At 36.3% G+C, this 24,171-nt stretch overlaps 5 protein-coding genes across 7 annotated transcripts; 1 reads left to right on the top strand and 4 right to left on the bottom strand.

The window, feature by feature from the left end:
* Positions 1–306: 306 nt before the first annotated feature.
* On the top strand, positions 307–3,782 carry LOC18042059 (probable protein phosphatase 2C 5). 2 transcript variants are annotated; one of them, XM_006433428.2, is made up of 8 exons: positions 307–493; positions 1,131–1,385; positions 1,593–1,764; positions 1,847–2,064; positions 2,183–2,290; positions 2,380–2,505; positions 2,596–2,825; positions 3,186–3,782. In XM_006433428.2, exons 2-8 carry the CDS (start codon positions 1,176–1,178, stop codon positions 3,403–3,405), a joined length of 1,284 nt encoding a protein of 427 aa, XP_006433491.1. In that variant the 5' UTR covers positions 307–493; positions 1,131–1,175; the 3' UTR covers positions 3,406–3,782. The 2 variants fall into 2 exon arrangements, with proteins under 2 accessions (XP_006433491.1, XP_006433490.1); XM_006433427.2 differs by having other exon boundaries at positions 307–522.
* A 993-nt stretch (positions 3,783–4,775) lies between these two features.
* Positions 4,776–5,407, bottom strand: LOC18042058 (wall-associated receptor kinase-like 20). The gene has a single exon (XM_024185100.1). The coding sequence runs from the start codon at positions 5,388–5,390 to the stop codon at positions 4,776–4,778; it is 615 nt and encodes a 204-aa protein (XP_024040868.1). The 5' UTR covers positions 5,391–5,407.
* A 2,688-nt stretch (positions 5,408–8,095) lies between these two features.
* On the bottom strand, positions 8,096–11,034 carry LOC18042436 (single-stranded DNA-binding protein, mitochondrial). Its single transcript, XM_006433425.2, has 6 exons — positions 10,759–11,034; positions 10,153–10,334; positions 9,429–9,637; positions 9,226–9,326; positions 8,514–8,573; positions 8,096–8,322 (listed from the first exon to the last, which is right to left on the bottom strand). The coding sequence occupies exons 1-6, from the start codon at positions 10,832–10,834 to the stop codon at positions 8,306–8,308; spliced, it is 645 nt and encodes a 214-aa protein (XP_006433488.1). The 5' UTR covers positions 10,835–11,034; the 3' UTR covers positions 8,096–8,305.
* A 1,305-nt stretch (positions 11,035–12,339) lies between these two features.
* LOC18042435 (eukaryotic translation initiation factor 3 subunit A) lies at positions 12,340–18,004 on the bottom strand. 2 transcript variants are annotated; one of them, XM_024183322.1, is made up of 14 exons: positions 17,877–18,004; positions 17,319–17,422; positions 16,725–17,206; positions 16,398–16,613; positions 15,884–16,252; positions 15,774–15,803; positions 15,315–15,542; positions 15,056–15,217; positions 14,742–14,963; positions 14,433–14,642; positions 14,138–14,344; positions 13,855–13,935; positions 13,514–13,715; positions 12,340–13,216 (listed from the first exon to the last, which is right to left on the bottom strand). In XM_024183322.1, the coding sequence occupies exons 2-14, from the start codon at positions 17,362–17,364 to the stop codon at positions 12,708–12,710; spliced, it is 2,964 nt and encodes a 987-aa protein (XP_024039090.1). In that variant the 5' UTR covers positions 17,365–17,422; positions 17,877–18,004; the 3' UTR covers positions 12,340–12,707. The 2 variants fall into 2 exon arrangements, with proteins under 2 accessions (XP_024039090.1, XP_024039091.1); XM_024183323.1 differs by having other exon boundaries at positions 17,903–17,999.
* A 3,380-nt stretch (positions 18,005–21,384) lies between these two features.
* Positions 21,385–24,171, bottom strand: LOC18042433 (pre-mRNA-splicing factor 38). The gene is made up of 5 exons (XM_006433422.2): positions 23,829–24,171; positions 23,502–23,714; positions 23,103–23,232; positions 22,941–23,011; positions 21,385–21,974 (listed from the first exon to the last, which is right to left on the bottom strand). The coding sequence occupies exons 1-5, from the start codon at positions 24,116–24,118 to the stop codon at positions 21,530–21,532; spliced, it is 1,149 nt and encodes a 382-aa protein (XP_006433485.1). The 5' UTR covers positions 24,119–24,171; the 3' UTR covers positions 21,385–21,529.

The raw sequence follows: 24,171 nt of genomic DNA, 5'->3' as shown, positions 1-24,171 counted from the left end.
TGAAAATATTCTTCAATAAAAATTATTTTTTTTTCTATTTAAAGTTGAATATCCTAACACATAGTTATAAATTTTAATACGAAATTTATTAATCTTGTATACTTTTGTACAACTTTAAATGACAACAATGCTTAATTACAATATCATTTTTCTTTAAAAAAAGCAACCCGAAGATAAAAATGTCATTTCATAAATTTTCTTCTATGGCAAATTACAAAACGAATATAGGACATAAATGTCATTATGAAAAAATGTGTCCTAAAATCTTAAAAATCAGACCTTTTTTTTTTCTCTCTCTCTCTTAAACCCCGCGTCTGTCTCTCTCTCTGGATTTCTCCCACCAATCAAATCACGCCACAGTTACCCTGGTTACTCTTTCTCTCACTAAAAAGTTCACTTTCTTTCTCTTAGGGTTTTATTTTGGTGCAAAAATTGTGTATGAAGTGACGTTTTGGGGGCAAATGAGGAGAGTTTTGTAGACTGAATGCTCAATGTACACTTCTCACTTCTTGATCTGTTGATGTGAGCTTAGGGTTTCTTGATTTCTCCATTTTTGTATCTCTTGTAGCACCTTTTTGAGTACACTATGCTCAATCTTAGTTCCATTTTACTAAAGTTTTGATTTTTGTGCGTAAAGTTTGAATCCTCGTTAAGGAACTTTTTTCTGGCTTGTGTACATAATTTTTTTCTTAAAGGAAATTTCTAATTGATTTGTTTTCGCTGGGTTCATTGTGTAGTGCGATTTGCAGTGATAATTGGATATATAATGCAATTAAGCTAATGAGTGAAGATTTTTTTGATTTTCATGTATGGGTTGGTGAAAAATGTGCAAAGAAATGTTAGTTGATTGGTTTTGATAAAATGGTGTTTTGGGTTGTGCTATTGTATTGTAAAATTTTCGCTGGTCATCAGTATATTGACTCTGTTCATAATTGTGTGCTACATTGTAGTAATATGTTCTGGAGGGAGCTCTATATAGTTGGAGAGATTCATGTGATTTGCTTTCTGATATGGATTAGAGTAAAACTGAGAAAATGTTTTGATTGATTTATGCGGTTATTGGGCATGTAATGTATAGCAGCATCAGCATTTGTGAAGAGAAGTTCTAATTGATTTGTTTGGTTGATTAGGGTGTTCTGAGAAAACGACTTGGAGATGTTGAAAATTAAACAAGCATGAACCAGACTGAAGTACCCCAGATGAAGGCTCCTCTTGTTCCGCTTGCAACTTTGATCGGTCGTGAGCTGAGGAACGAAAAGATTGAGAAACCTTTTGTGAAGTATGGACAGGCTGCATTAGCTAAGAAAGGAGAGGATTACTTTCTGATAAAACCTGATTGCCAGAGGATTCCTGGAAATGCATCAACGTCATTTTCTGTTTTTGCGGTATTAATTTTTCTTTGTTCAATAATTTTGTTTCTTTTCTATTCTTTGTTTGGTTGCTGAGAAAAATCGAGGTAAAGAAATCCGAGGGAAGTTAAATTACATTTTTTTTAAAACTGAATCTTTTGATCAACTTTGCAACCAAGAGCATAGAATAAGGTTTTATAGTTGTGATACCAATAGAAGTTTAAGTCCAGAGTTTGTTGGCAGATTTTTGATGGGCACAATGGTGTATCAGCTGCCATCTTTACAAAGGAGAGCTTATTGAATAATGTCTTGAGTGCAATCCCTCAAGGCGCTAGTAGGGATGAGTGGCTTCAAGCACTTCCTCGGGCACTTGTCGCAGGTTTTGTGAAAACTGACATAGAATTTCAAAAAAAAGGTATGAATTGTTTCCTTTCAAATGCTTTATTTGTGATTTTCTTATTTTGTGGCTTATCATTAATGGTCTATGTAAATCTCAGGTGAAACTTCTGGGACAACAGTGACATTTGTTGTGATAGATGGATGGACTGTGACTGTTGCATCTGTTGGTGATTCTCGATGCATATTGGACACCCAGGGAGGCATTGTTTCACTGTTGACTGTTGATCACAGGCTGGAAGAGAATGCTGAAGAGAGGGAGCGTGTCACTGCAAGTGGAGGTGAAGTAGGAAGGCTCAATGTTTTTGGTGGCAATGAGGTATTAACATTTTTATCTTCCTAATGCTATTCGTGGTCAAAAGTTGTCTTCTTTTTTGCGTTTCCTTTTATTTTCCTTCCTGTTTCTTATTTAAGTTTAATCTCTATTGGATTTGTAGGTCGGTCCCCTTCGCTGCTGGCCTGGGGGGTTATGCCTTTCGAGGTCGATTGGTGACACTGATGTGGGAGAGTTTATTGTTCCGATTCCTCATGTTAAGCAAGTGAAGGTGAGCACTCTGGTTCCTATGGGTAAAGGTCTTATTTCCTTCTCTGGCTTTGCAGTCTGAAGCTCATAGTGTCTTTGGTCTTTATTTAGCTTTCAAATGCTGGAGGAAGATTGATAATCGCCTCTGATGGCATCTGGGATGCATTAACTTCTGATATGGCTGCCAAGTCTTGTCGGGGTTTACCCGCAGAGCTTGCTGCAAAATTGGTTGTTAAGGTGACGTCTAGCATTGTTGTTTATATCATACATCGGGAATGGCAGTGCCTGTTTTGGCTTAATATGAATATCTGTGTCTGTTCTTCTCAGGAGGCTCTGAGGTCAAGGGGACTGAAGGATGATACAACCTGCCTGGTTGTTGATATCATACCATCTGACCATCCTGTCCCAGCTCCAACACCTAGAAAGAAACAGAATGTGCTAAGTTCACTTATCTTTGGGAAGAAAGCTCATGATTCTATGAAAACATCAAACAAGCTCGCTGCTGTTGGGGTTGTGGAGGAGCTGTTTGAAGAGGGTTCGGCTATGCTTGCTGAAAGGTTTGTTCATCATAACATTCCTTTTCTCAGCAGTTTATTCATTTCCCTTGAACTTTTGGCTTTCCAATTCTGTATAGCTACACGAATGCATAGAAATGTACCCACTTCTTATATTTTTGGGAAATTTTATAGTTTTTATTAAAGATGACAATCAGAAGCCGCTAAAAGAAGATAATTACCAAGTATAATTGCAGTTGCTTACATAATCATTTTGCTTGTTTATTAGAACCTGATATTATGATCCTATGCGATAAATAAGAGACCTTTTTATCGAATGGTTTCTAACAGGATTAGAGCATGGACATCTCTTTTTGTAGGTTCATAGTCTTCAACTTTTTCATTTTATTATTGGAATTGCAGGTTGGGTAGGGATTTTCCTTCGAATGCGAGCTCTGGTCTTTTCAGGTGTGCAGTCTGCCAAGTGGACCAACCACCAAGTGATGGCTTATCGGTAAACTCAGGGCCTTATTTCTCACCCACATCAAAGCCATGGGAAGGCCCCTTTCTCTGCGCAAATTGTCGGAAAAAGAAAGATGCCATGGAAGGAAAGAGGCCGGGTATACCCACGGTGATAACATAGTTATTCATTTGATAACAAAGTACATATTTGGTAAGTTTTTCCTCTGGCAGTGTGAGCATGTTTGGTTTTTCACTTTCCGGTGGTGATTTAATAGATATGTGTAAGAAATGAGGTAGAGATACAGAGAGTAGGTGTTTTTTATTCGTTGTTTTGTGGGATTCTGGTTTGTGCCTGGCTATTGTACTGACCGCTGAGAAACAAAAATGCTATCTGATTAGATATGTTTGTGACAGTTTGGTTGCTAACAATTTGAATCTGTAATTAAAAGCAAAGTATGCATAGTGGCATATGTGTAGTTGCTGCATCAATTTCTTTGTTCTGTTGAGAGTTAAAAGGCGATGTTTTTAACTCCTCTGCTCTCTGAATACCCTGTATTATAACGATATATAATATTTTTTACAAAATTATTTGCAAACTCAAGGAACTCATTCTGTATGTGGTTACTTTTACTTTACATTTAAGGTTTTTTTAGCATTTTTGTTCAAGTCGTATTCGCCACTGGCCCACTGAAATGGGCAAACCATGATGTAGAAGCAAGTTTTCTTCCCTCTTTACCCTTTTCCATCCTTACCCCTTTCCAGAATCTCTTTGGAATGAAGCTACTTCCACATGGTCACTATTTGACAGCTTCATGGGGGCATTTGAGCTTCACATTGATAGTCATCACAATATTGTTTAATTATTCCTTAGTTTTGACTTAATTTAGGTTTTCAAACTTAAATTTTATAAATTTTGTCGGAGGCAGGAGATGTTATAAAATTGGAACCAAATACACGAACTATGGAGCTGACGAAAATAAAGTTAATCTTTAGCTCCAGTTTCCCCAAAATTAGTAAATGCAAAAACTTCAGCCACCCAAAGTAGTAAAAGCAATGGCACTTCTTGGGCCCCAGCTTATTAGTATTCATTTCATGATTAAATATGGTAAGTTTGCCGCATCAAGATTAGATTAAAGCAAAACTTAACCATCTGGGGTGGCTAGTTTTGAGTGATGGAATATTGTGTAATAACAGGAGGATTATGAGCTGGACTAACATTTTCACTCAATGAAATCCCTTATTCACACAAAGAAGAATAATATTAATAACACATTACCATTACAAGAAGACTCATTCATTTTATCAAAACAAGAACTGAACATCCATCCAGACAAAGCAAGCAACTGCAGAGAAGCATATGAGGTGAAAAAAAAAACACACACACACACACATGAAGTTTAAAGACAGCGCGTGTTTAGAAGCTCCCTCTCGACGAGGGGCGCTTATTTTGCTGAGAAGGTTAAAGCATTACAAGTGAAAAATATGCTTTGAATTATCAACTAATGATACGAGGATCCTATACACAAGACTTCACGCAAGCTTGTCTGTAACTTAGTTGGGGGGCAACCACTGCAGCTCAATGCCGTAGTTCCATGAATCAATGGAATCGCCTGGCCTAATGTCAACCACAGAAGTATAAGCAGTGCAACCTCCGACTCTAACTCTAATCCTCCGTGAAGTCATGGATGAATCTTTCAAGAAATGGCAGCAAAGTGTACCTCGGCACCCATTTCCTGCCTCGACCTGCTCCTCAAAAAGCCTACAGAGGCTGCTTGAAGAACAGTTCAATGGAGAAAGGAGAATATTTTCAGAGCAGTTGAGTAACATGACAGTGTTACGAGTAGATATGTTAAAGGGTGAATCATCATCCAGCGTAAAGCCTCCTGAAGTGAGATCAGAAGAGTAACAAGTGTCTTTTGGTATCAAGGGAGGGCTTATAACAAGCCTATAAGAACTAGGATTAATGCTGATGATTTTATAGTAGAAGCCTCCAGCTGACAATAACTGTAGAACATCATTTTCGCAATACACTCTATACCTGGGGTCTCCACAGTTATCATTTGTGCTAAGAGGATATGGAACTTCAATGCTGCCACATTTGGGACAGGCATTGTGACCTGAGACATGGGTTACTAAGATGAGTACAAAAGATATCACAAGCATCATTTTCACTCTTGTGCTAAGAAGTGAAGCTGAGGAAAACGTCATGGTGAAGCAAGAAAACCTAGAGCTTTAGGAGCCTATTTATACAGCATTAGAGAGTGAGCTGCGGAAACAAAATAATAAAGTATATAAACAGATAATAATTACATGCACGGAGAGTGAAAACTGAAAAATAATCCCAGGCCCCAATCAAAATGCAGTTTTCTTAGTGCATTACCACCGAACCTTTGATCTGACACCTGTTAGGATCTTCGACATGTTGGCAGGATTTTTATACACTATCACTAATAATAACTGAATTAAATACTTATTATCAAGTTTTATGCACCCCCATGAACTTTGAAGCTTATTAGCTGTAACACGGACCGCCCAAATAAATCCGGCATTGAATATAAAACTAGCAAGTCTGAATCCTTATTATTCAATTATTCAGCCATTAATCAATTGAATCGAATTCTAATGATTAACAAAATGATCAGCAATATGGGGTATCACTTGGATTGAGCACCAGTGAATAACAAAATAACCTGCGAGGTTGTACGCAGCAAGGGAAACAGGGAACACAATGGATCAAATACACCAGAATCAGCCGCATTCTACAGGTGAAAATGTGCGAAACCATCGACTGAATGTCCAAATCATGTAACAAAGTCAGTTATAAGAAGACCGCAATCTCTCTAATATCAAACATTTTCTCTGTTACAATTTCAACCAGAAAAGATTAACAGACCAGGGAAACCATGAGGAAATTGAGCCTGGAATGTACTGATGAGAAACTTGGTGTTCAAGGTTGTAAAGTAAAACGTGAATCCAAGACAAATCAAGTGTGTCCCACCATATGGGATTTCCATGTACTGTGCGAGTTCCTTTAATAGTTACAAATGATACTTTAAGCCGACGCGTGTTGAGGAAATGGCACTCCTAAATCCCACTTTCCTTGTTTAGAATATCTGGAGGCCATTTGCCCTTTGAGGGGAATCCATTTTCCAAAGTGCTCCAATTAAATAATAGAAAAGCTTCGGCTTGATTATAAGAGGAAAGAGCAAACCGACAAAGTTGATAAGCTAGTGTGAGGCTTTATTTTACTTTATTAGAGACATTATGTGGGGATGGGCCATGTATCCGAGGTCAACAGACACTTTAATGGTGCACATGAACTAGCAATACAATCGCACAGAAGAACCTAATACAACCGGAAAAAGACATCTCATTATCTGAGCTCTCGTTAGTTTTTAAAAATTTTATGTCACATGTCTTTAAATAATAATGTATAGATATAATTTAATTTTTTTATTTTATTTATTTATTAACTACTAATTATCATATGTATTTTTACTCAGAAAGAGATCAGATCAAGACAGAATTCTGATCCAATACAATCATCTAAGTGACTTTAGTATGTCAGAAAAACTAAATGAGTGAGAGAGGATCTTTACTGAATGCTACATCCTAGATTTTGGGAGTACAATTCTTTTTTAGCTGTATGATCACGATACCATTCAACAGATCATTAAGAAAAAAAATTATTCAAAATGGAAAAAACAGCTCCAAATTTTAGTATGTTAAAGTGTAATATGTCTGGGCCAGAGATTGTTATCTTACATAATCATATAAGATACATGATTTTTTCACAGCCGTTTGATGAAAATCCAACGATTGTGGAAATAATAATAATTTTATTATCGTATATTTTCATAACCGTTGAATTTTCATCCAATGGATGTAAAAGAATAATGCATCTTACATGATCACGTAAGATAACAAAAGCCGTTTAAAAAACCAAGTTATAATTTATAAATGCTTTCAAAGTTGTGAAAGGAGATTTAAATAAATGGCGACTTAAATCTGGATTTCTCCATCACAAAATAATGGCAAAAATCTAACATAGTGTTCAGTATTTTCCAAATGAGGCTAATTATTTCCCAAAAATTTTCGTACAAAAGTCGACCCAGGCATGTCTGGCATGCCATGCCATCATATGCATCATCGTACTCGGCATTGTGTAGCACTCCATTTGGAATAGAATACCAAAAACATCAACTGCAGGTTGAAACCTAAATATTTCTCATCTAGGGGCAATTAAGATTACACATATTCCTGGTATGATTTTATGATACTGATATTACTAAAACAGGATAATAAGCTATGAGTTATTACAAAAAAGAATAAAAGGAAAAGAAGAAGAGAAAATAAGGACTTCAAACTCTTCTTTCTTTTTACTAGAAAAGCAGGGCTGAAAATGCCAATGAAGCAGTTGAACTTGTGCTGAAGAATCAATAATGACATGTACCCATTCATAAATTGAGAGAGAACAGTTTATAGTTAAATAACATCATAGCATCAATCAAATGAATGCTTCCACACTATACATCTGAGAAAACCTAACAAAATTGTTCGTTCAACAAGAAACAATGAAAATTCATACCAGTGACATATGATTCAAGATGGCAATTAACGGTTATCAATCCTAACTTTCATTCGAACCCACTAATACTCTAATATTATACCCAAGACCTTCATGTGTATCACCACTCACGGTGCACAAAGCAAGACAATCACATTGTCCTATACGGGGAAAATAAATGGAGCTATTAATTGCAGAGTATATTCTGCAAAAAAATATTTGAGTATCAAACATACTATATCATGTGACCTTAAATATCATATCAAATCACCATTAAAGAGAGAGCGTGAGAGAGAGAGATTCAGAAATAATCATATTCACGGGCAGAAATAGTCATATCCATAGAGAGAGGAAAAGACAGACTAAAAGACCAGGTCATAACAAAAACTATAAAACCATCAAAGGATCATTTTCTCCAGGCTAGTTACAATATCTGTTTCTTACAAAAGTTAGGTTTCAGCTTCTCCCACTTACAAATGAATAAGATTTCCGCAACGTGTCTATTGACTTTCAGCTAAAGCAATCCCTCTCCTGCCAATAAAACAAAAGGTGCGTTGTTCAAAAGTTTAAACTATCACTCACTGAGACCTGATAAATTGGGATGTAATATGAAATATTGAAGAATCATTAACCCCAATCAAATTGTCATAATTAAGAATGGCAATACCATACTGGTAGGCCAAGCAAACTTTTGCACAAATTGACAAGAGAAGATAACTTACGCAAATCATCAAAGGATATTTTGCTGATGCTTTCCCCAGACTTTACAAGGCGAAGTGTCCCTGCAATGGGCATGTACAGCCATGAAGGAAATATACAATGTACTGTCCTATTGTTGAATAAGAATATTACCTTACTTGGTAATCTGAAAAATGAATCATAAGCATAACAAGAATGTCACTCCATACCCTCCCCACCCCCAACCCACACTTCCCTTTATTACACCCATCTACCCTTCATATGGACCCTGCACTAGATGGGCAAGAAGAAAGTGCATTAAAGGTATTTAATCAGATATTCAAGGAAACTGCCATTGGCACATTGCATTCAATATTTAGGTTGCCGACTATTCCGGCCTCCTGCAGTCCTCATTCACAAAATACACCATCAAAGTTCCTAATTTGATGGTCTGAGATTCATTTAGTGGACCAAACTAGTTTGAGACTCAGTCTTAGTTGATTTAAGGTGGGTTGAGACATTGCAAAGTTTGGCTTCTCTTAACTAACATGGAAAATTGCAGAAATCATATGCACGTTACATTACCAGGTGAATCCAAACAGTACAACGCCCAATATGCCACCGCAGAAAACCAACAAAAAAATAATAATAAATAAATAATAACAATAATAATAATAATAATAATAATTATTATTATTATTATTATTTAATAAAATGGAAAATGAGAGAGAAGAAACAGTTAATAGTAGGAATTACCATCACGACGAATGCATATCTCTGGGATATTCTTTACTTCACCATTAATGCTGTCATTATAAACTCTAATTTCAATGTCACCCTCAACATAAACTGAAGAGCTGTGTCAAAGCTTCACTTTGTTAGATCAAAACAGTATGAGGAAAATTCTTTTTAACTTCTCAATGATACAATTAGTTTTCTTATAAAGTGGATGCATATACTTTTTGACAAGTTGTTTGACGGCATAAGACCCGAGTATTTCGTTATGCACAGCAATTCTATGCCACTGAACAGGTTTCGGCAAGTCTTTCGACCCTACAATTCTTTGGTCAAACAGACCCCCTGTTCCAACTGAAAAGATGGTTACAGTTTTGCCATTCCTTAGGATCTTCTGCACGGGGGTGTCTTTAACTTTTCCACAAATAATTGCCTGAAAAAAATTATGACAGGTTAAATTTTCATTTGGAGGAAAAAAAAAACACCTTGACAATGTAATATAATAATCAACACTTTAAAATTGCAATGAAAACTAAAGATAAGTTTTTTTTTTTTTCCCTCTACTAGTTTCCAAATCAGGAGAGCCTCAGATTCAACAAAACTAACAGCTAAAAGGTTGAAATAAATTCAACAGAATCTTTTGTTTCCTAAATTCAGAAACAAATACTGCAGAAATAAATTCTAAAACAGTGCAGCAGGGCAAGAAAATGCTAAGAATCTACAAGTTCCTTATTTTGTAATGCAGATTATCACGGGAAATATAAAAATTCATCACTAAATCACACTACCCAATAATCAACCCACACAATCATTAGTTCTAACGAGTTTCCGACAATGGCCATGTGTGATATCAAAACATTGGTCCTATCCAGTGCTATACAAGACACAATCCGGGGAATATCCAAAAAGAAGCTAACTGTTTCTAAGTAAAATTTCAACGTCAAATACCTTATGCACACCACGAAATCCCCAACCCCTTCTAGGATCAACACCTTGAGGCTGTAACTCCTGCTTTTCAACAACAAAATCATCAAACACATCATCCACCTCATCCATATTCTGATCATCATTTTTGCCATCAAATGACCCACTCGAGTACCACATCTTTGAGCTCCTTTGCACGCCAAGCACTACAAACGTAACACAAAATCATCACAACCACCCACCTTTCTCTCGGCTATCCACATATAAGACCAAAAGCAAATAAGCAATTCACTGGACACATTCATTTACAGTTTATCTGGAAAAAGAAAATGTATCACAATGCGCAAACTTTTTTCAGATAATATTCAAAATGATATTATTTTTACTAAACCAATAAGTAAATCCCGGTTAAAAAGAATTGCCCTCTTGACTCAAAGAACAAATTGCACATATATTAAACATCCATTAAAAAAGTGATCAAAATGAGATTTTTACCAAAACCCAGAAAAACCCTGTACAAGAATTACATAACCATCAATTTATATCAACAAATATTTCCACAAAACCATTCACCCATGCATCATAAAAAGAATAAAATTGTATATAATAAAGAGGAAAAGAGAGAGACACCTAGCGAGGTGGAGTGTGATGAAGAAGAAGCAGGAACTCGCAGCAAATTAGCGAATCTAGCAGCGAGTGAACTCATTGTCAAGAAATTTCACTTTGTTAATTGCGATTTGTGTGTGTGTGAGAGACGGTAAGAAGAGGCCGCAAGCAAGGGGAGAAGAAGGGTTTAGAGATTTGGGATTTGGTTCATGGGCTGACCCGTTTGTGAATTTTGGCGGGATACAGATCTGAAAAGATCCGACCTGTTTCTTGGGCTATAAATTAATAATTCAATATTGCACCGAAAAGAAATAATGTATTTAGCAATCATTTAAAAAATAAACAGAAATTGGAAATTAAATTCACATCTAGCTCTAGACAAATGGAAGCGGGGCGCTGAGCAATGACACGAAATGTACAGCGCGGTCGAAAAATATGGGTACGTATCATTCTAGATAAATCAGACACAATAAGAAATTTTACATTGTTCCCTATCTACATGAAATCTACTAACTTCCTCATTATTTGTAACAGTTCTTTATTTGATGAAATAAAATCTACTAGATTTATTTTCACAGAAGTTGCGTTTGAGATTGATATTGGGCAGCTGTAACTTAAAAGCTACCGTATTAAAATATTTAGTAAACACTAACTGTTGTACTTTGGAAGCTATGTTGATATGATTTTTTACTTGTATAATAAAAATTTTATTATATTTTTAATAAATTTATTAAAATTATTATTTAAAATTTATATTTATTATATATTACTAACTTTTTTTTTATAATTATAGTTTTTTTTTTCACGTAACTGTAACAGCATCTCAATCCCAAGCGCACCCATAATACACGAGTGCGATGAAACTCAATGAAACGTTTTGCCTCTAAATTTTACAGTGTAAGGTTTGACGATTAGCAGTGCACAATACCTCGGAGTCGTTGAATGGAAATGGCTGAGCAAGTTAAATAATTGACTCCTTAAACCTTCCTCAATGAGTTAATGGATGCCATATCAACATTACTGTTATAGTTTTTTGGCAGGCCTAAATCTGTTTTTTTATTCTAACCAATGATTTGATTTTGAGGCTTCAAAGCACTGTCAAGGTTGAAAATACACAACAGAGGAAAAATTAGGGAAATAATTGATTTGGTTATGGTGGTGGGACTTCAAATTATTGAACTTTTTTATAATAATAATAAAAAAAAAAAAATGCGAGAGCAGTTTTGATGAACTCTTGTCTACTAGACCGAAGAATATTGTCTGTTTAAAATCGTGTATACTTTTGTGTCTCCTGAATGTAATGGTCAGATTAACGTGCGGAATTAATTAAATAAATATATATCTTTGAACAGTATTTACCTATAGTATATACGATGCAAAACATATCATTTGCCAATACTTAAATGTAATTTCACCTTAATAAACATAATATTCATCTTACGAATTAGAAAAAGGCAGTCACTATGAGATCAAAACGCCTGGTAATTAATAATGAACACGAACCTGACTAAAAAAATAATGTCCCAAAAAATCTACCCAACCGATTAAAACAAACAAATTGGCTGCTATTTGCATTTTGTCAACCCTCGACGGTTGGCTAGGAAATCAATAAAACTTTATTGGCATACAGACAACTGAGTCTAAGACACTCTGAACTACCGAGGAAAATTTGCTCTCAGCTCACTTGCTTTTTGATGCAAAACATTGCCAATTCAACTGTACCAAGTTTTGAGTGTCAAAAATCTTCGAGTTGCTTGCTTCGGACTACAATAAATATCCTCGGGTTTTCCCATACAAAGCCAAAAATTTAAAAAAAAAAATGGAAAAAAAAAAGTGAATAACAAATAACTCTAGCAAGTCCCAAGTTTCCTCTTGAGCTCGTATCAACAAAAACCCATCGACATTTCAGCATAAAATCAAGATATCCCAATTTAAGCATCAGCCAGAAGCAATCCTTGATCAAAGTGGAGAGGTCAACGTGGTGGTCTGGATGACGACCAAGTGGAGGATGACCTTGAGCCCCCACCAGGACGCCACCTATCACTGGGTGGGCCTGAGCGATCATCTGGCCTGCCCCAGCGATCAGCTTCAGGTGGAGCCTGACTGGAACCGTCAGTCCGCCTGCTGGGCCCCCATTGTTCTGGTCTGGTACCGCCAGCCCACCGCTCCTCAGATTGAGGAGGTGCTGATTGCCCACCTACACCTGCACCTTCCATTTTCGCACGCAGGTGCCTGGGGATGTATTTTCCAGAGGTTGGTGCAGCTGCGGCTGCAGCTGCAGCAGGAGCAGCAGATCCAGGCTCTGATGTACGAACAGGAGGCTCGAAAGGTTTAGAAGCCCCATCAGATGACCTCCCCAAGATAGCTTCTTTTCTGAGTCGTTCTTTTTCATCAAGCTCTCGCTCTCTTTGCCTCTGTTTTTCAGCAAGCTCATCCAATTTTGCCTGGCGTTCAGCTTCTTCCTTCTTTCGTTTCTCAGCCTCTGCATGTTCCAGAACAACATAAGCAAAATAAACCAAAAAGTAAAAAGAAAATATACAAAATAAAAATAAAAATTCAAGAAATACTGGAGGGACATAATTACTATGCTTAATGTTATTTGTTAACTTTTCATCATGGAGCCAGGGAAAATATATTACGGGGCTTATTTTTGAGCAAAGAAAATGAGCTATTCAGAATTCAAGATACAAGAGGAATCTCACTCCAACTCTCTCATATAACGCTTGAGGAACAAAAGAATATAATTGATTTGTAAGAAAATATCAATTTATATGTATACCTTCACGCTTACGAGCTTCTTCCTCCTCACGCAGCCTTTTTATTTTCTCTTCTTCGGTCCTAACGTAGAATATCTTCTTTCTCTTAGCCTCCCTCTCCTGTTTTCGGGCCTTAATAATTAGGCTGATTCTTTCCTCCCTCTCCACTTTGCGCCTGTCGACCTCAACTCTTCGACGGTTCAGCACTCTTTCCTGGAATGTGTTCTGAGAAATAACAGATCTCAGCAACTTTGACTATCCATTTCATGTCAACAAGCCAGCCAACAGTCCAAAGGAGTTGTATGGACAGGCAAAAGACAAATTATATCTTATAACAATAGAACTCTCCATTCAGGGTACACACCTTGTTGTCCAACATCCTTGAAAGCCTATACTTTTCCCTCAGGTCTCCATCATGTCGCTGCCGGCTCAACTCAACCTCTAGCTGCAAAGCCAGAAAACAAAATTGAGACTTCCTCTTAAAGGGCAACAATTACGTATATCAAACACAGAGACACGCTCAGTTGAAGAGAAGCACATTATCACAGAAAATGACATCATCATTTAAAATACTGTGAAAAAATTGAAAGGAAAAGCTTGAACAATAGGCATATTTATCAAATGTTAACGACGAAACAAATACATACCTGTTGTTCACGTTCATGAAGCACCTTCTCCTCCTCCAACCGTTGTTGGAAAGCAGCATCAATCAAGGGGGCAGCCTCTTCTCTTTTTGCTCTTTCCAAATAATCCATTGTCTTGGCTAGTTTTTGTAACTTTTTCTCCATCTCTTGCCTCTCCCTCAGCTGCTCGGTCAGGGCTCGCTCCATCAAAGTTTGTTTTGTCACTTTTTCCTGCATTTAATAATAGTAATGAAAATGCAATGGTCAAAATTGCCCATCTTATACAAATAAGATACCGTGTAACCAAATTTTAACTCACCCCCTCTAAGATTGGCTTTTTGCCTCCCTTCTTTTTATTGCGCTTCTCAGCTTCTTCAAGCAGTGCTTGCGCTTCTTCAAGTTCACGCTCCTCTATTTCTCTGAGGATCCTTTGATTTTTCCTATGCTCAAATTCAGCAGCAAGCCTCTTCTGCTCAGCCTCCTCTGTTATCTTCTGTTGCTTTAGCCTCCTAGACTCTTCTTCACGTTCCTTGAAAGCGAAAAAAGTAATTACTTAAATTCCATGATTGTAAGCCAACAATTAAAAAATAAAAAATGCAAGCCATCAATGCAGTTTAGATGGTAATACCATTTCAATAAGTTGGCGTTCATGCTCTTCCTTCCTTTTCTCAATGATTGATTTCCGCGCAAGAAGCCTCTTATGTTCCTTATCTACAATCTCCCCTAAACCAGCCAACATTTCACCTAGCTTTGATGCCTTATTTGCAGGAGGATATATCAAGGCCCGCACTTTATTTAAAGACTGAGCAAAAATAGTCAGGTGATCCCTTAGACCATCAGATTCAAGGCCCTGAAACAGTCGCACAATAACAAAATCAAATTATAGATCAAAACAATATTATAGGTAATCAAGTCATCCAACAGTATATGCACAAGACTTACCAAATTACAAAAAACTACAACACCTCTCATATGGTCAATTTTCATAGCTATGAAATTATGTTTCACAGCTTCAACAGAAATTTTCTCCACGACAGCAAAATCAAAGAAAGGAATCATCTGAGATAAGCTCTCAATTCTCATCATCTGATACACCTCCGACACCTGGAAAAGAAGAGAAATTGAAAAGCATAAAGTGTTAATGACCAAAAACAAGGAAAAGAATGCACATACTTTGAAAATAAACCATAGAATGAGTTACCTGTTGAAGCACCCTTAGGGTAACAAGCTTTTCAAGAGCAGGAATATAACGGGAAAGTTGCACTTCCGGTACAGAAGAAGCTGAAGCAAGTTTACCACCATACTTTGAGATTTTGGCCAACAAAGGCTGCACCTTTGAGGCAAGATCTAGAGGAAGAAATTCATGCTCTAAAAGATTGTAAAGGTCTTTCACTTCCTGAGTTGCACAGCTCATAACACCTTTGGACACCTAATGAAAAAGACAACCAATTTAAACAGAAGTCAGAAACTAATATGCATACAAAGAAATGTTCAAACATAGCAAACGAGGTATAACTTTTCTTTGACTTCTTTTAAGCATGGCAGAACTTGTATCTCTCTTACCCGCTTTTAAGGGCATGGAGTTCTAGGAAGTGAAGTGAACATATAGATCAAGTATGTGTAAATAGAAACACATAAAAACTGATCACTTTGAACTTACCAATTCTGAGAGAAGGGAGGATCTTGAAAGCTGCAAGAAATGGGAATCATCAGACAAAAGCTGCTTAAATAAAAAAATAGCATGAAGCTAAATTGAATGGATCAGATTACCGCTTCTCTACTATCAAATTTAGGATCAAGCTCAAATCCTATAAGATTAGCCATCCTCAAGTTCCGATCCTTCTCGTTTTCAAGCTCCAAATGAGATGCACTGCGACTGCGGTCATAAGGAACCACTAGAAGTGCAGCCAAAACAACAGATGATGCTATTAGCTGCAAATCTTTTAGGCTTAAATTCTTATTGTATGTTTTCTGGAGCGTAAAAAGCTTGAACCATGCATAAGCATGATAAAGATGGCTTGATGATATCCAGAATATCTCTGTTAGCTTCGCATAATAAACAACTAGCAGTGACGGCTTTGGAGTTTTCTTAACCATGCACATCAAACCATGTATATCTTCAACAGAATAAAACGCTTCCTGCAGAGAACAAATGAGAACGTGATGGAAAAAAAAAGTGAGATGTCCATTAAAAATACACATGAACAATTTCGTCCATTAAAAAAGACAGATGGACAATTTCCAGCCATACGATAAAAAACATTGAAAAATAAATCATACAGACCTGCCAGAGCTGAAGGTCAGTAGCAACCTTCAGCTGCTCAAATCTGGTGTCCAGATAGAGTTGCAAACTCTCAGGGGAAGAAAGGTCAGGACGATCCCTTTGATCTCTGTACTTGTTAAGGTTCAACAAATGGTTCCGGATAATTTCACAAAGCCTGCGAAATTCAGTTGTGCGCTTGTATTGCTTGCAGAATTGGAAGGCACGGTGTGCAGTCATCTACACAACATCAAAAGCATTTAGACTTCCTTCTCTTCTCTAATTTACCAAGTAGATTGATTAATTTCTAATTTTTTACTAAAACAAAATTCAAGTTCAAGCAGAAAATACCGCATATAGTGCCTCCAACTTTGAGTTGTTCCGCAATATTTCAAGCACTGTTCTATAAGTCTCCCACAAAAACTTGAACCAAGGTGTAACAAGTTCACGATCAGACCTATCCTTTCCCTTCTCCCCACTTACATAACTAAGCATTAGATCTTCTGGCCTTTTATCTGCTTCAAGGTCATCAACATCAAGAGCTTCTTCTAGAGCTTGTGCCTGACTACGAGCCTGCTCTGCCTTCTCAGTGGACAGATGCATGAAGTGCTTGATGACCTCCTCCAAGGAAGTCACGTTCACTTGTTGACAAACAATTCGATATTGAATTAAACCATCCTTTGCAAACTTGCCTCTTCGCATGTCAACGCAAAGCTCAACATACTTGAACATTATCTTCTCAAGTATCTTTTGCCATGCCCGGTGTCTTTTAGAAGTTATCAAATCATGGAGAACTTGTAAGGCATCTTGCTTCTGTCCAACATTGATCAATGCTGCACCAAAACATACCACAAAACAGATAAAAAAAAATTGCACAAACATATACATAATTCCACCAATTAAGGGACAAAAGATACAAAACAGTAATAAATTTGAAGATCTGACCTTCAGCTTGATTCAATGCTGCCTCAGGTTTGGCATAAGTCGACATAAGTGATCTAAATTTTGCAGCCCAACCAACAGAGAAATCTAAATGTCTCAATCGAAACCTAAGCAATATTACAGACAAAGCAAAATAATAATTAAACCAAAAAAGATATTTGCCATCAGCAGACCACAATGCAACTTGAGAAGCAAAACCTAATTCTCCAGAGAAATATAATATAAAAAGGTAAAACGATCTTCTATTCAATCAATTTAAATCTTCTAAAAACCCGCAGCGCTAAATCTAACACACAACTCGCCAATTTACTCGCAGTACGATGAATAGAAAAAAAAATCAAACTTTACATTAATAATGAACGAAACCCAGATCTAAAAAGCTCTAGTGTTAAGAACTCTTCAAATTACGTCGATAAAACAATCGCAAAAACGTAATGGTTCAAAAAAAAAAATTTTTTTTTAAGAAAACGTAAATTTATGATCCTTTATTTAACCAAAAAAAATACACGACAGAGCTGCGACTATAGACAGAGAGAGGAAACCATAGCGAGAGAGACCCACCTGCAGAGACACTGAGAGAGACCCACCTGCAGAGAGAGAGAGATGAGCGTGGCTGCTTGCACTTCTTTGTAGAAGATAAAAAAGCAAGTCTAGGGTTTTACAGATTTGTAAAATTGCTTCGTCTGATTTTCGGATTTCGTTTTCGGTTAGGAATAGGCCCAATGGATATATTGGGTTTAAAATTATAATTTTTTGGCCCATTTCTCTTTTTATGTGGGAAAAAACAATTCATATTAATAATTTAATATAATAAATTGTTTAAAATTCAATTTCTCGTTTTATTATTTAGATTTTTGTACACCGTAATTTCATGTTTATTTAAGTTGATTATTTTATAATATTTAATAATAAGTTAATAACGTGAAATAATAAGTATTTTCTTGATATTTGATGGTTCATTTACCTAGACACTCATTATTTGTTTATAATTTTTTTAGGGTTATTATCATTTTACTACTTCAAAAATTGAAAAATATCAAATGACTATAACAAATATTGTCTCCTATCATTTTCCTACTATATCTTTACAAAAATATAATTTTACTACTTTTCCGTTATAACCGTTAGTTGACCGGTTAGTTGACTAACAAAATATCAATTTTACCTTTCATGATAAAAAAAAAAATACTTGAAACTTATTTACAAAATTAACTCTTTTACATTTATTCGATCATCCAAGTTTCATTTCCAACATTAAGATATAAAAATGGAATCATTAATAAGATAAATTTGTAATTCATTTATAAAAATGGATACAAAATACCAACATAATTCTTTTTGCTGGAATTATGATATATGGATTAGGGGTGGGCAAAACCGAACCAAAACCGAAAAAAATTCGATTCGGTTCGTTTTTTCGGTTTCGATTCAGTTTTTTTATTTCAAAAAATTGAATATCAAAATTCGATTTAGTTTTTTTTTTTATTCGATTCGGTTTTTGGATCAAACTTTTAAAAATCCGAACCGAACCGATAATATCATTTGGGTCCCTCTCTTTTATAAAATTTTAGTATGACAATATTTAGAAAATATTTGCATATAGAAATTCTTTCATGGCCTAACATATTTTGCAAATTTTTCAAAAGGGTCCTTGACTTTTAGTCAAGATAACATTCGAATCCCTAGGTTTTTGATAAGTTATATTATGGCACACAAACTTATTTTATTTTATTAACGTTTTGAGCCAAAAGTTTTGATATTAAAAAAGTGACAATGATTCTAAAAATTATTCCGTTTAGTCCAAACTTTTGCAATTTTTTTTTTGCTTATACAAATTTATAAATTATTTTTTTGTTGATTATACATTGATTATAGAGGCCTTATGTGCAAGTTAAGATAAACCGAAAAACCGATTTGTTAATTCGACCCGTTAAGTGAACCGTTACCGAAAAACCGAAACCGAACCGAAAAGCTAAAGTTGAACTGAAACCGAACCGAACCGAACTATCGATTCCAGTTCGGTTTTTATTTTCTCTAAAAACCAAACGGATTTTTTGAATTTAGGACCCGAACCGAACCGAAACCAAAAATTTATCCTGAAATCGAACTGATGCCCACCCCTAATATGGATTACAAATTTATCTTATTAATGATTCCATTCTTATATCCTAATGTTGGAAATAAAATTTGGATGATCAAATAAATGTGGAAGCACTGATTTTGTAAATAAGCTTCAAGTATTTTTTTTTATCACGAAGGGTAAAATTGATATTTTGTTAGTCAACTAACGAAAAGTAGTAAAATGATATTTTTGTAAAGATATAGTAAGAAAATGATAGGGGATAATATTTCTTGTAGTCATTTGGTATTTTTCAATTTTTGAAGCAGTGAAACGATAATAACCCATTTTTTTATCACTATTATGGCAATTTATTTTTCTAAAATAATTAAGAAAATAAATAAATTAACGTGGGATAATAAACAAAATGAAATGCAACAATGCTAGTTCTTATGTAACATACTTCATGGTTTAGACTTTGTTCACAATCTCAATGGTGAAAATTAGCAAAATTAAGCCATTTTAATGTAAAAGATTTTTAAGACTTCACAATGAGGAGGTGATACGTACGTGACAAAAAGTAAATGCTGGGATAGTGTTGAGAAAGAAATTCCGTTAGTGACATTTCAAATTTTAATTTGACAAGCATTATTCTATCTTCAAGCTTCTAATTACTAATTAGCCCTCAAATTTAAACCCAGTTTAAAGTAAAATTGATCACGTATTAAGAGAGAATTATGGAAAATCAAAGATGCAAAATCCCATAAAAAATGCAACTTCTTAACCCACGTACATGTCTCCATTTGATCAATATTTGAATTGGTTAGAGAGCTTTGCATTGGAAGTTAGCAACAATGGCAAATTCACTGCAAAAAATGAATACAGTTGAAGAACAAAGTCGTGAAAATGCAGCTGCTGATAAGGCTTGTCGGGTTCTTGTTGATCCATGCAATGCACCAAAATCTCCATTGGCATACTTCTTTAGTATTTCAATTGCTCAGCCAAAGATAAGAATCAAGATTCCTAAGGCTTTGGGGAAGAGCATACGGAAAAGAAGCAGTGATCAGTGCAATGACAGCACGAAGAACCGTGGTAATGCACCGGAAAAGCTTTTCGCAAAGAAAGTTGGTTTGATTTTCAGCAAGGTTTTTAGTCACAAGAAAAGAGAAGAGACTTGCTCTTCGAGAGCCGGCAAAAATAGTAAGGCTTTCAGCAATGGGGGAAAGGTTGGATTTGGTGATGTGGGATCAGTTGAGAGTGTGAGCAAAGGCAGTGAAAGGGGTGGTAATGGTGAAGGTAAGCAACCTAAAGATGTTGCAGATGTGGCATTGCCGAAGATGAAGAACATTTTGGTGTTTCAAGAGGGAGGAAAGAAAAAGAGACTTGATAATGGAGAGCAACTGCCTTCGAAAAGTCTCTTCAACAGAAAGAAGGATCGATTTTCTCTGTGTAGAGGCAACTCTAGAAGAAGTTTAAGTAGTGCAAAGGGGGTTGCAGCAACTGATTTTGTGTCCGGGAAACTGGAAAGGTCACCTGAATTGGCGAGGGTTCCAGCAAGAATACTGACCTCCCGCCAGAAGTTGAACAGGGATAGGTCTATGAGAAAGAATCTGATTGGGCTGTTTGAAGAAGAGGGAAAAAGGGAACAGAGAGCAGATGAGGTGCTATGCAAGAAGAGGATCCTAATGGGAGAGAAATGCAGGCCACTGCATCAGTCAGGCACCCTGAAGTATGATAAAGATGGCATTTTGTTACCAGAAAACATTCCATAATTACGCAAAAATAACTTTCCCTTTTCATCTCTTGGGTTTCTTTTGGTTTTATTAGGTGTTTGAAATGTTATAGCTTTGAAATGCTGTTGCAATGTAGGAGAGCCACGAAAATTAAAAACTCTCACCAAGTTTTCCTGCCAATGGGTTGTGTTTGTCTGCTTTCCATTTGAACCCAACTCCAATATAATTTCAAATGAGCGTCAATAAGATTTGATACCGTAAAGCATATAGCTGAATATGGATTCAACACAGTTCATTAAGATAGGAGCAAAAAAGTACAACACAAATCCTCAATATACACTTTCTAATGTATACATGCAGTTCTGACAGCCAAAGCTGCTGAAGAGCCAAGATAACAAAACACATCATCCTCAATTTCGTGATTATAGCTTCAATGGTTTCAACCCAAGTGATGCTCGGATCCTGTTAGCTTCAGCAATTTCTGGATCTGGGTGGTCTGTTCCATCATCCTTCTTTTCCTTCTTCTCTTTCTTCTTCTTTGGCTCTGCTCGGGTGCCCACATCCTCCGGTTCATCCCTATCTCTTCTAGGACTCATGCTACTGCGAGCATGTCTCTTGCGATCCCTACTCCTGCTTCTGCTCCTTGAACGGCTTCTCCGCCTCCCACGATCCCTATCTCGCCTCTCTCGATCCCTTCCTTCCCTCTCTCTATCTCGATCCCTTTCACGACCATACTCCCTATCGTCCCGCAAGCGATAGCGGTTCCTATCCCTGTCTCTTTCCCTGTCCCTGTCTCTGTCTCTATCTCTATCTCTTTCTCGACCACGTCCTCGGTCCCTGTCATAATCTCTATCATAGTCCCGATCCCTGAGAAAAGAAAACACAAATGACCCTGAACTTCCATCTAGCAAAATATTTGAGGCATTCATAAACCTATGTTCCATCTGACATTATGCCATGCTGTCACAAAGGCAAACGGTTGTCACTCCATTCACCAAAAATGGTATGTAACAAAAATTCAAAAGTCAAACAGCAACAGATAATAAATAACAAGCAATAATATTGTTTGATCCATCATACTTCTCACTGTACACTGTCAGTACAGAGAAACCTGGCAGGATCATATGATATTACTATAGGAAGCTGTTTTAATCCACCATGGCGTTAAATGCCAATGTGAAAACATAATGGTTTGATGCGCTATTTACATATGCCAAGATACTAAAATTCCATATAACAGCTTCCACCAACAAACTAGCAACACAAGAAGCTCCTGGGTTTAGCAAGAGACTAATTTACCGGACACCTTAAAACTTAATTCTGAAGCAATCCACCAAACCTGTTGGTTCATGTTGGTCTATCAAATAGTTCCTCATCACATGCCACTAAGTTTAAAACAACCCACAGAAGGTGCTGAGTTTTTAACCCCAAAAAAGTAGTAATAATAATAGTTGCGGTATACAGCACATTTATCTTCATTCTTTAGTGTCATTTTTTCAGAAGACTAAGTTAATTTTCAACAAGTCTTTTTTCTCTTCTCCTGCAAGAATATATAATAAGAATGCATAAACGTATGTGATGTCATGGCATTGTGTCTCAAGGTCATCTTCATCAGACTTAAGACTTCTAATTGATGACTGAAAAATTTTACTTTTCAGCAATAACTTAGAATGATCACACATATCAACTTCGTAGTAGAAAATCTACAAGATAATAAAACATTCTGCCAGAGGCAAATGATAAACAAGAAAATTAAAATTAAAAAAAAAATATAATTCCATATGACATGTTGAGAAGAAACAAAGAAAGCAGAAGGAGATCAATAGTTCGTACCTGTATCTGTAACTGTCACGCCTTCTATCTCTATCTCTTTCCCTTGTTGGACTTCGCCCGTGGTGGTAATCCTGTTAACATAAAAGAACATGTCAGAAAAAGGAATTTTTATATAATGAAAGCAGTGGAAAGAAGATCATGCAGCAGGAAACAAGTGCCAACCCTTTCATAGGCGCCGTCTTCTAATCCATCATCTAGCTGATCATTCTCCTCTTTCTCTTCTTCTTCTTCAAAATCATCTTCTAAAACACTTTTTCTAGGTTCCAGAGCACCAACAGTCTCAAGATTCCATCTACAGGATAAGAAACAGAAAACAAGCAAATCATAAGAGAAATTTTATTAAAAAGAAAATCCTAAAATAATCTTTACCAAAATCTTCCCAAATTTCCGTTAAATACCATCTGTTATCCAACACACAACATATAACATTTCTTATAACAGATTCCAATGCAGCAATCACCAAAACTTCTAATGCATATTCAACCAATACCGATACAATCATAACAGACAAAAGAACAATACTAGCAACTTGCGAATAAATCAACATCTAAAAAAAATTACCTTTTCTTAATGCGAGGCAAGGCAATGTCACACGAATAATCTTTTGTCAAAAGTTCATCAATCACTTCATCCACATGCGTCAAAATAAATCTCCCATCACCAGATTTTTGCCTCAATTTCCGATAATCATTATACAAGGGCTCCAGGTAACGATAAATATCAATATCAGTCCCCGTAAGCCGCAAGTAAAATGCACCCAGAACACGGACATATCTGCAATTGAAAAAAATAAATTAATTAATTAACAAAAACCCTAAAAACAAACAAACAAACAAACAAACCGAGAAAATAAGATAAACTTGCGGTTTTGATTTAGGGTTTACTTACTTGTAATCGTCATTTTTGATGAATTCAACGACGATATCTTTCTCGGGCTGGATCTGGAGCATTTTCATGACTAGGCACATAAACGGCGTCGGCTTACGGTTTCCACCGAAGGTTCCGCCGAGGTGGTCGAGTTCCATGGCTTTGTCCACCAACGTCTCCGCCGTTAATCCGAAACATTGTTCTTTCCAGTAGGTGTTTTGGTAAATCTTCGACCGTACGATCTTTTCCACTAGATTTTGCGGGTTCGTTCCTCGTATGCTCTTCGCTGCTGGGTCCGTACGGTTCGCCATTCTTTTTTGAGCTTCAGCTCTGAGAGAAGATCTGTTTGGGCGTTAGGGATTTT

Source organism: Citrus clementina, unplaced genomic scaffold (assembly GCF_000493195.1).
Source record: "Citrus clementina cultivar Clemenules unplaced genomic scaffold, Citrus_clementina_v1.0 scaffold_5, whole genome shotgun sequence".
Classification (NCBI taxonomy): Eukaryota; Viridiplantae; Streptophyta; class Magnoliopsida; order Sapindales; family Rutaceae; genus Citrus; species Citrus x clementina.
Note: the sequence above shows the minus strand (reverse complement) of the source record. Positions and strands in the feature narration are given on the sequence as shown.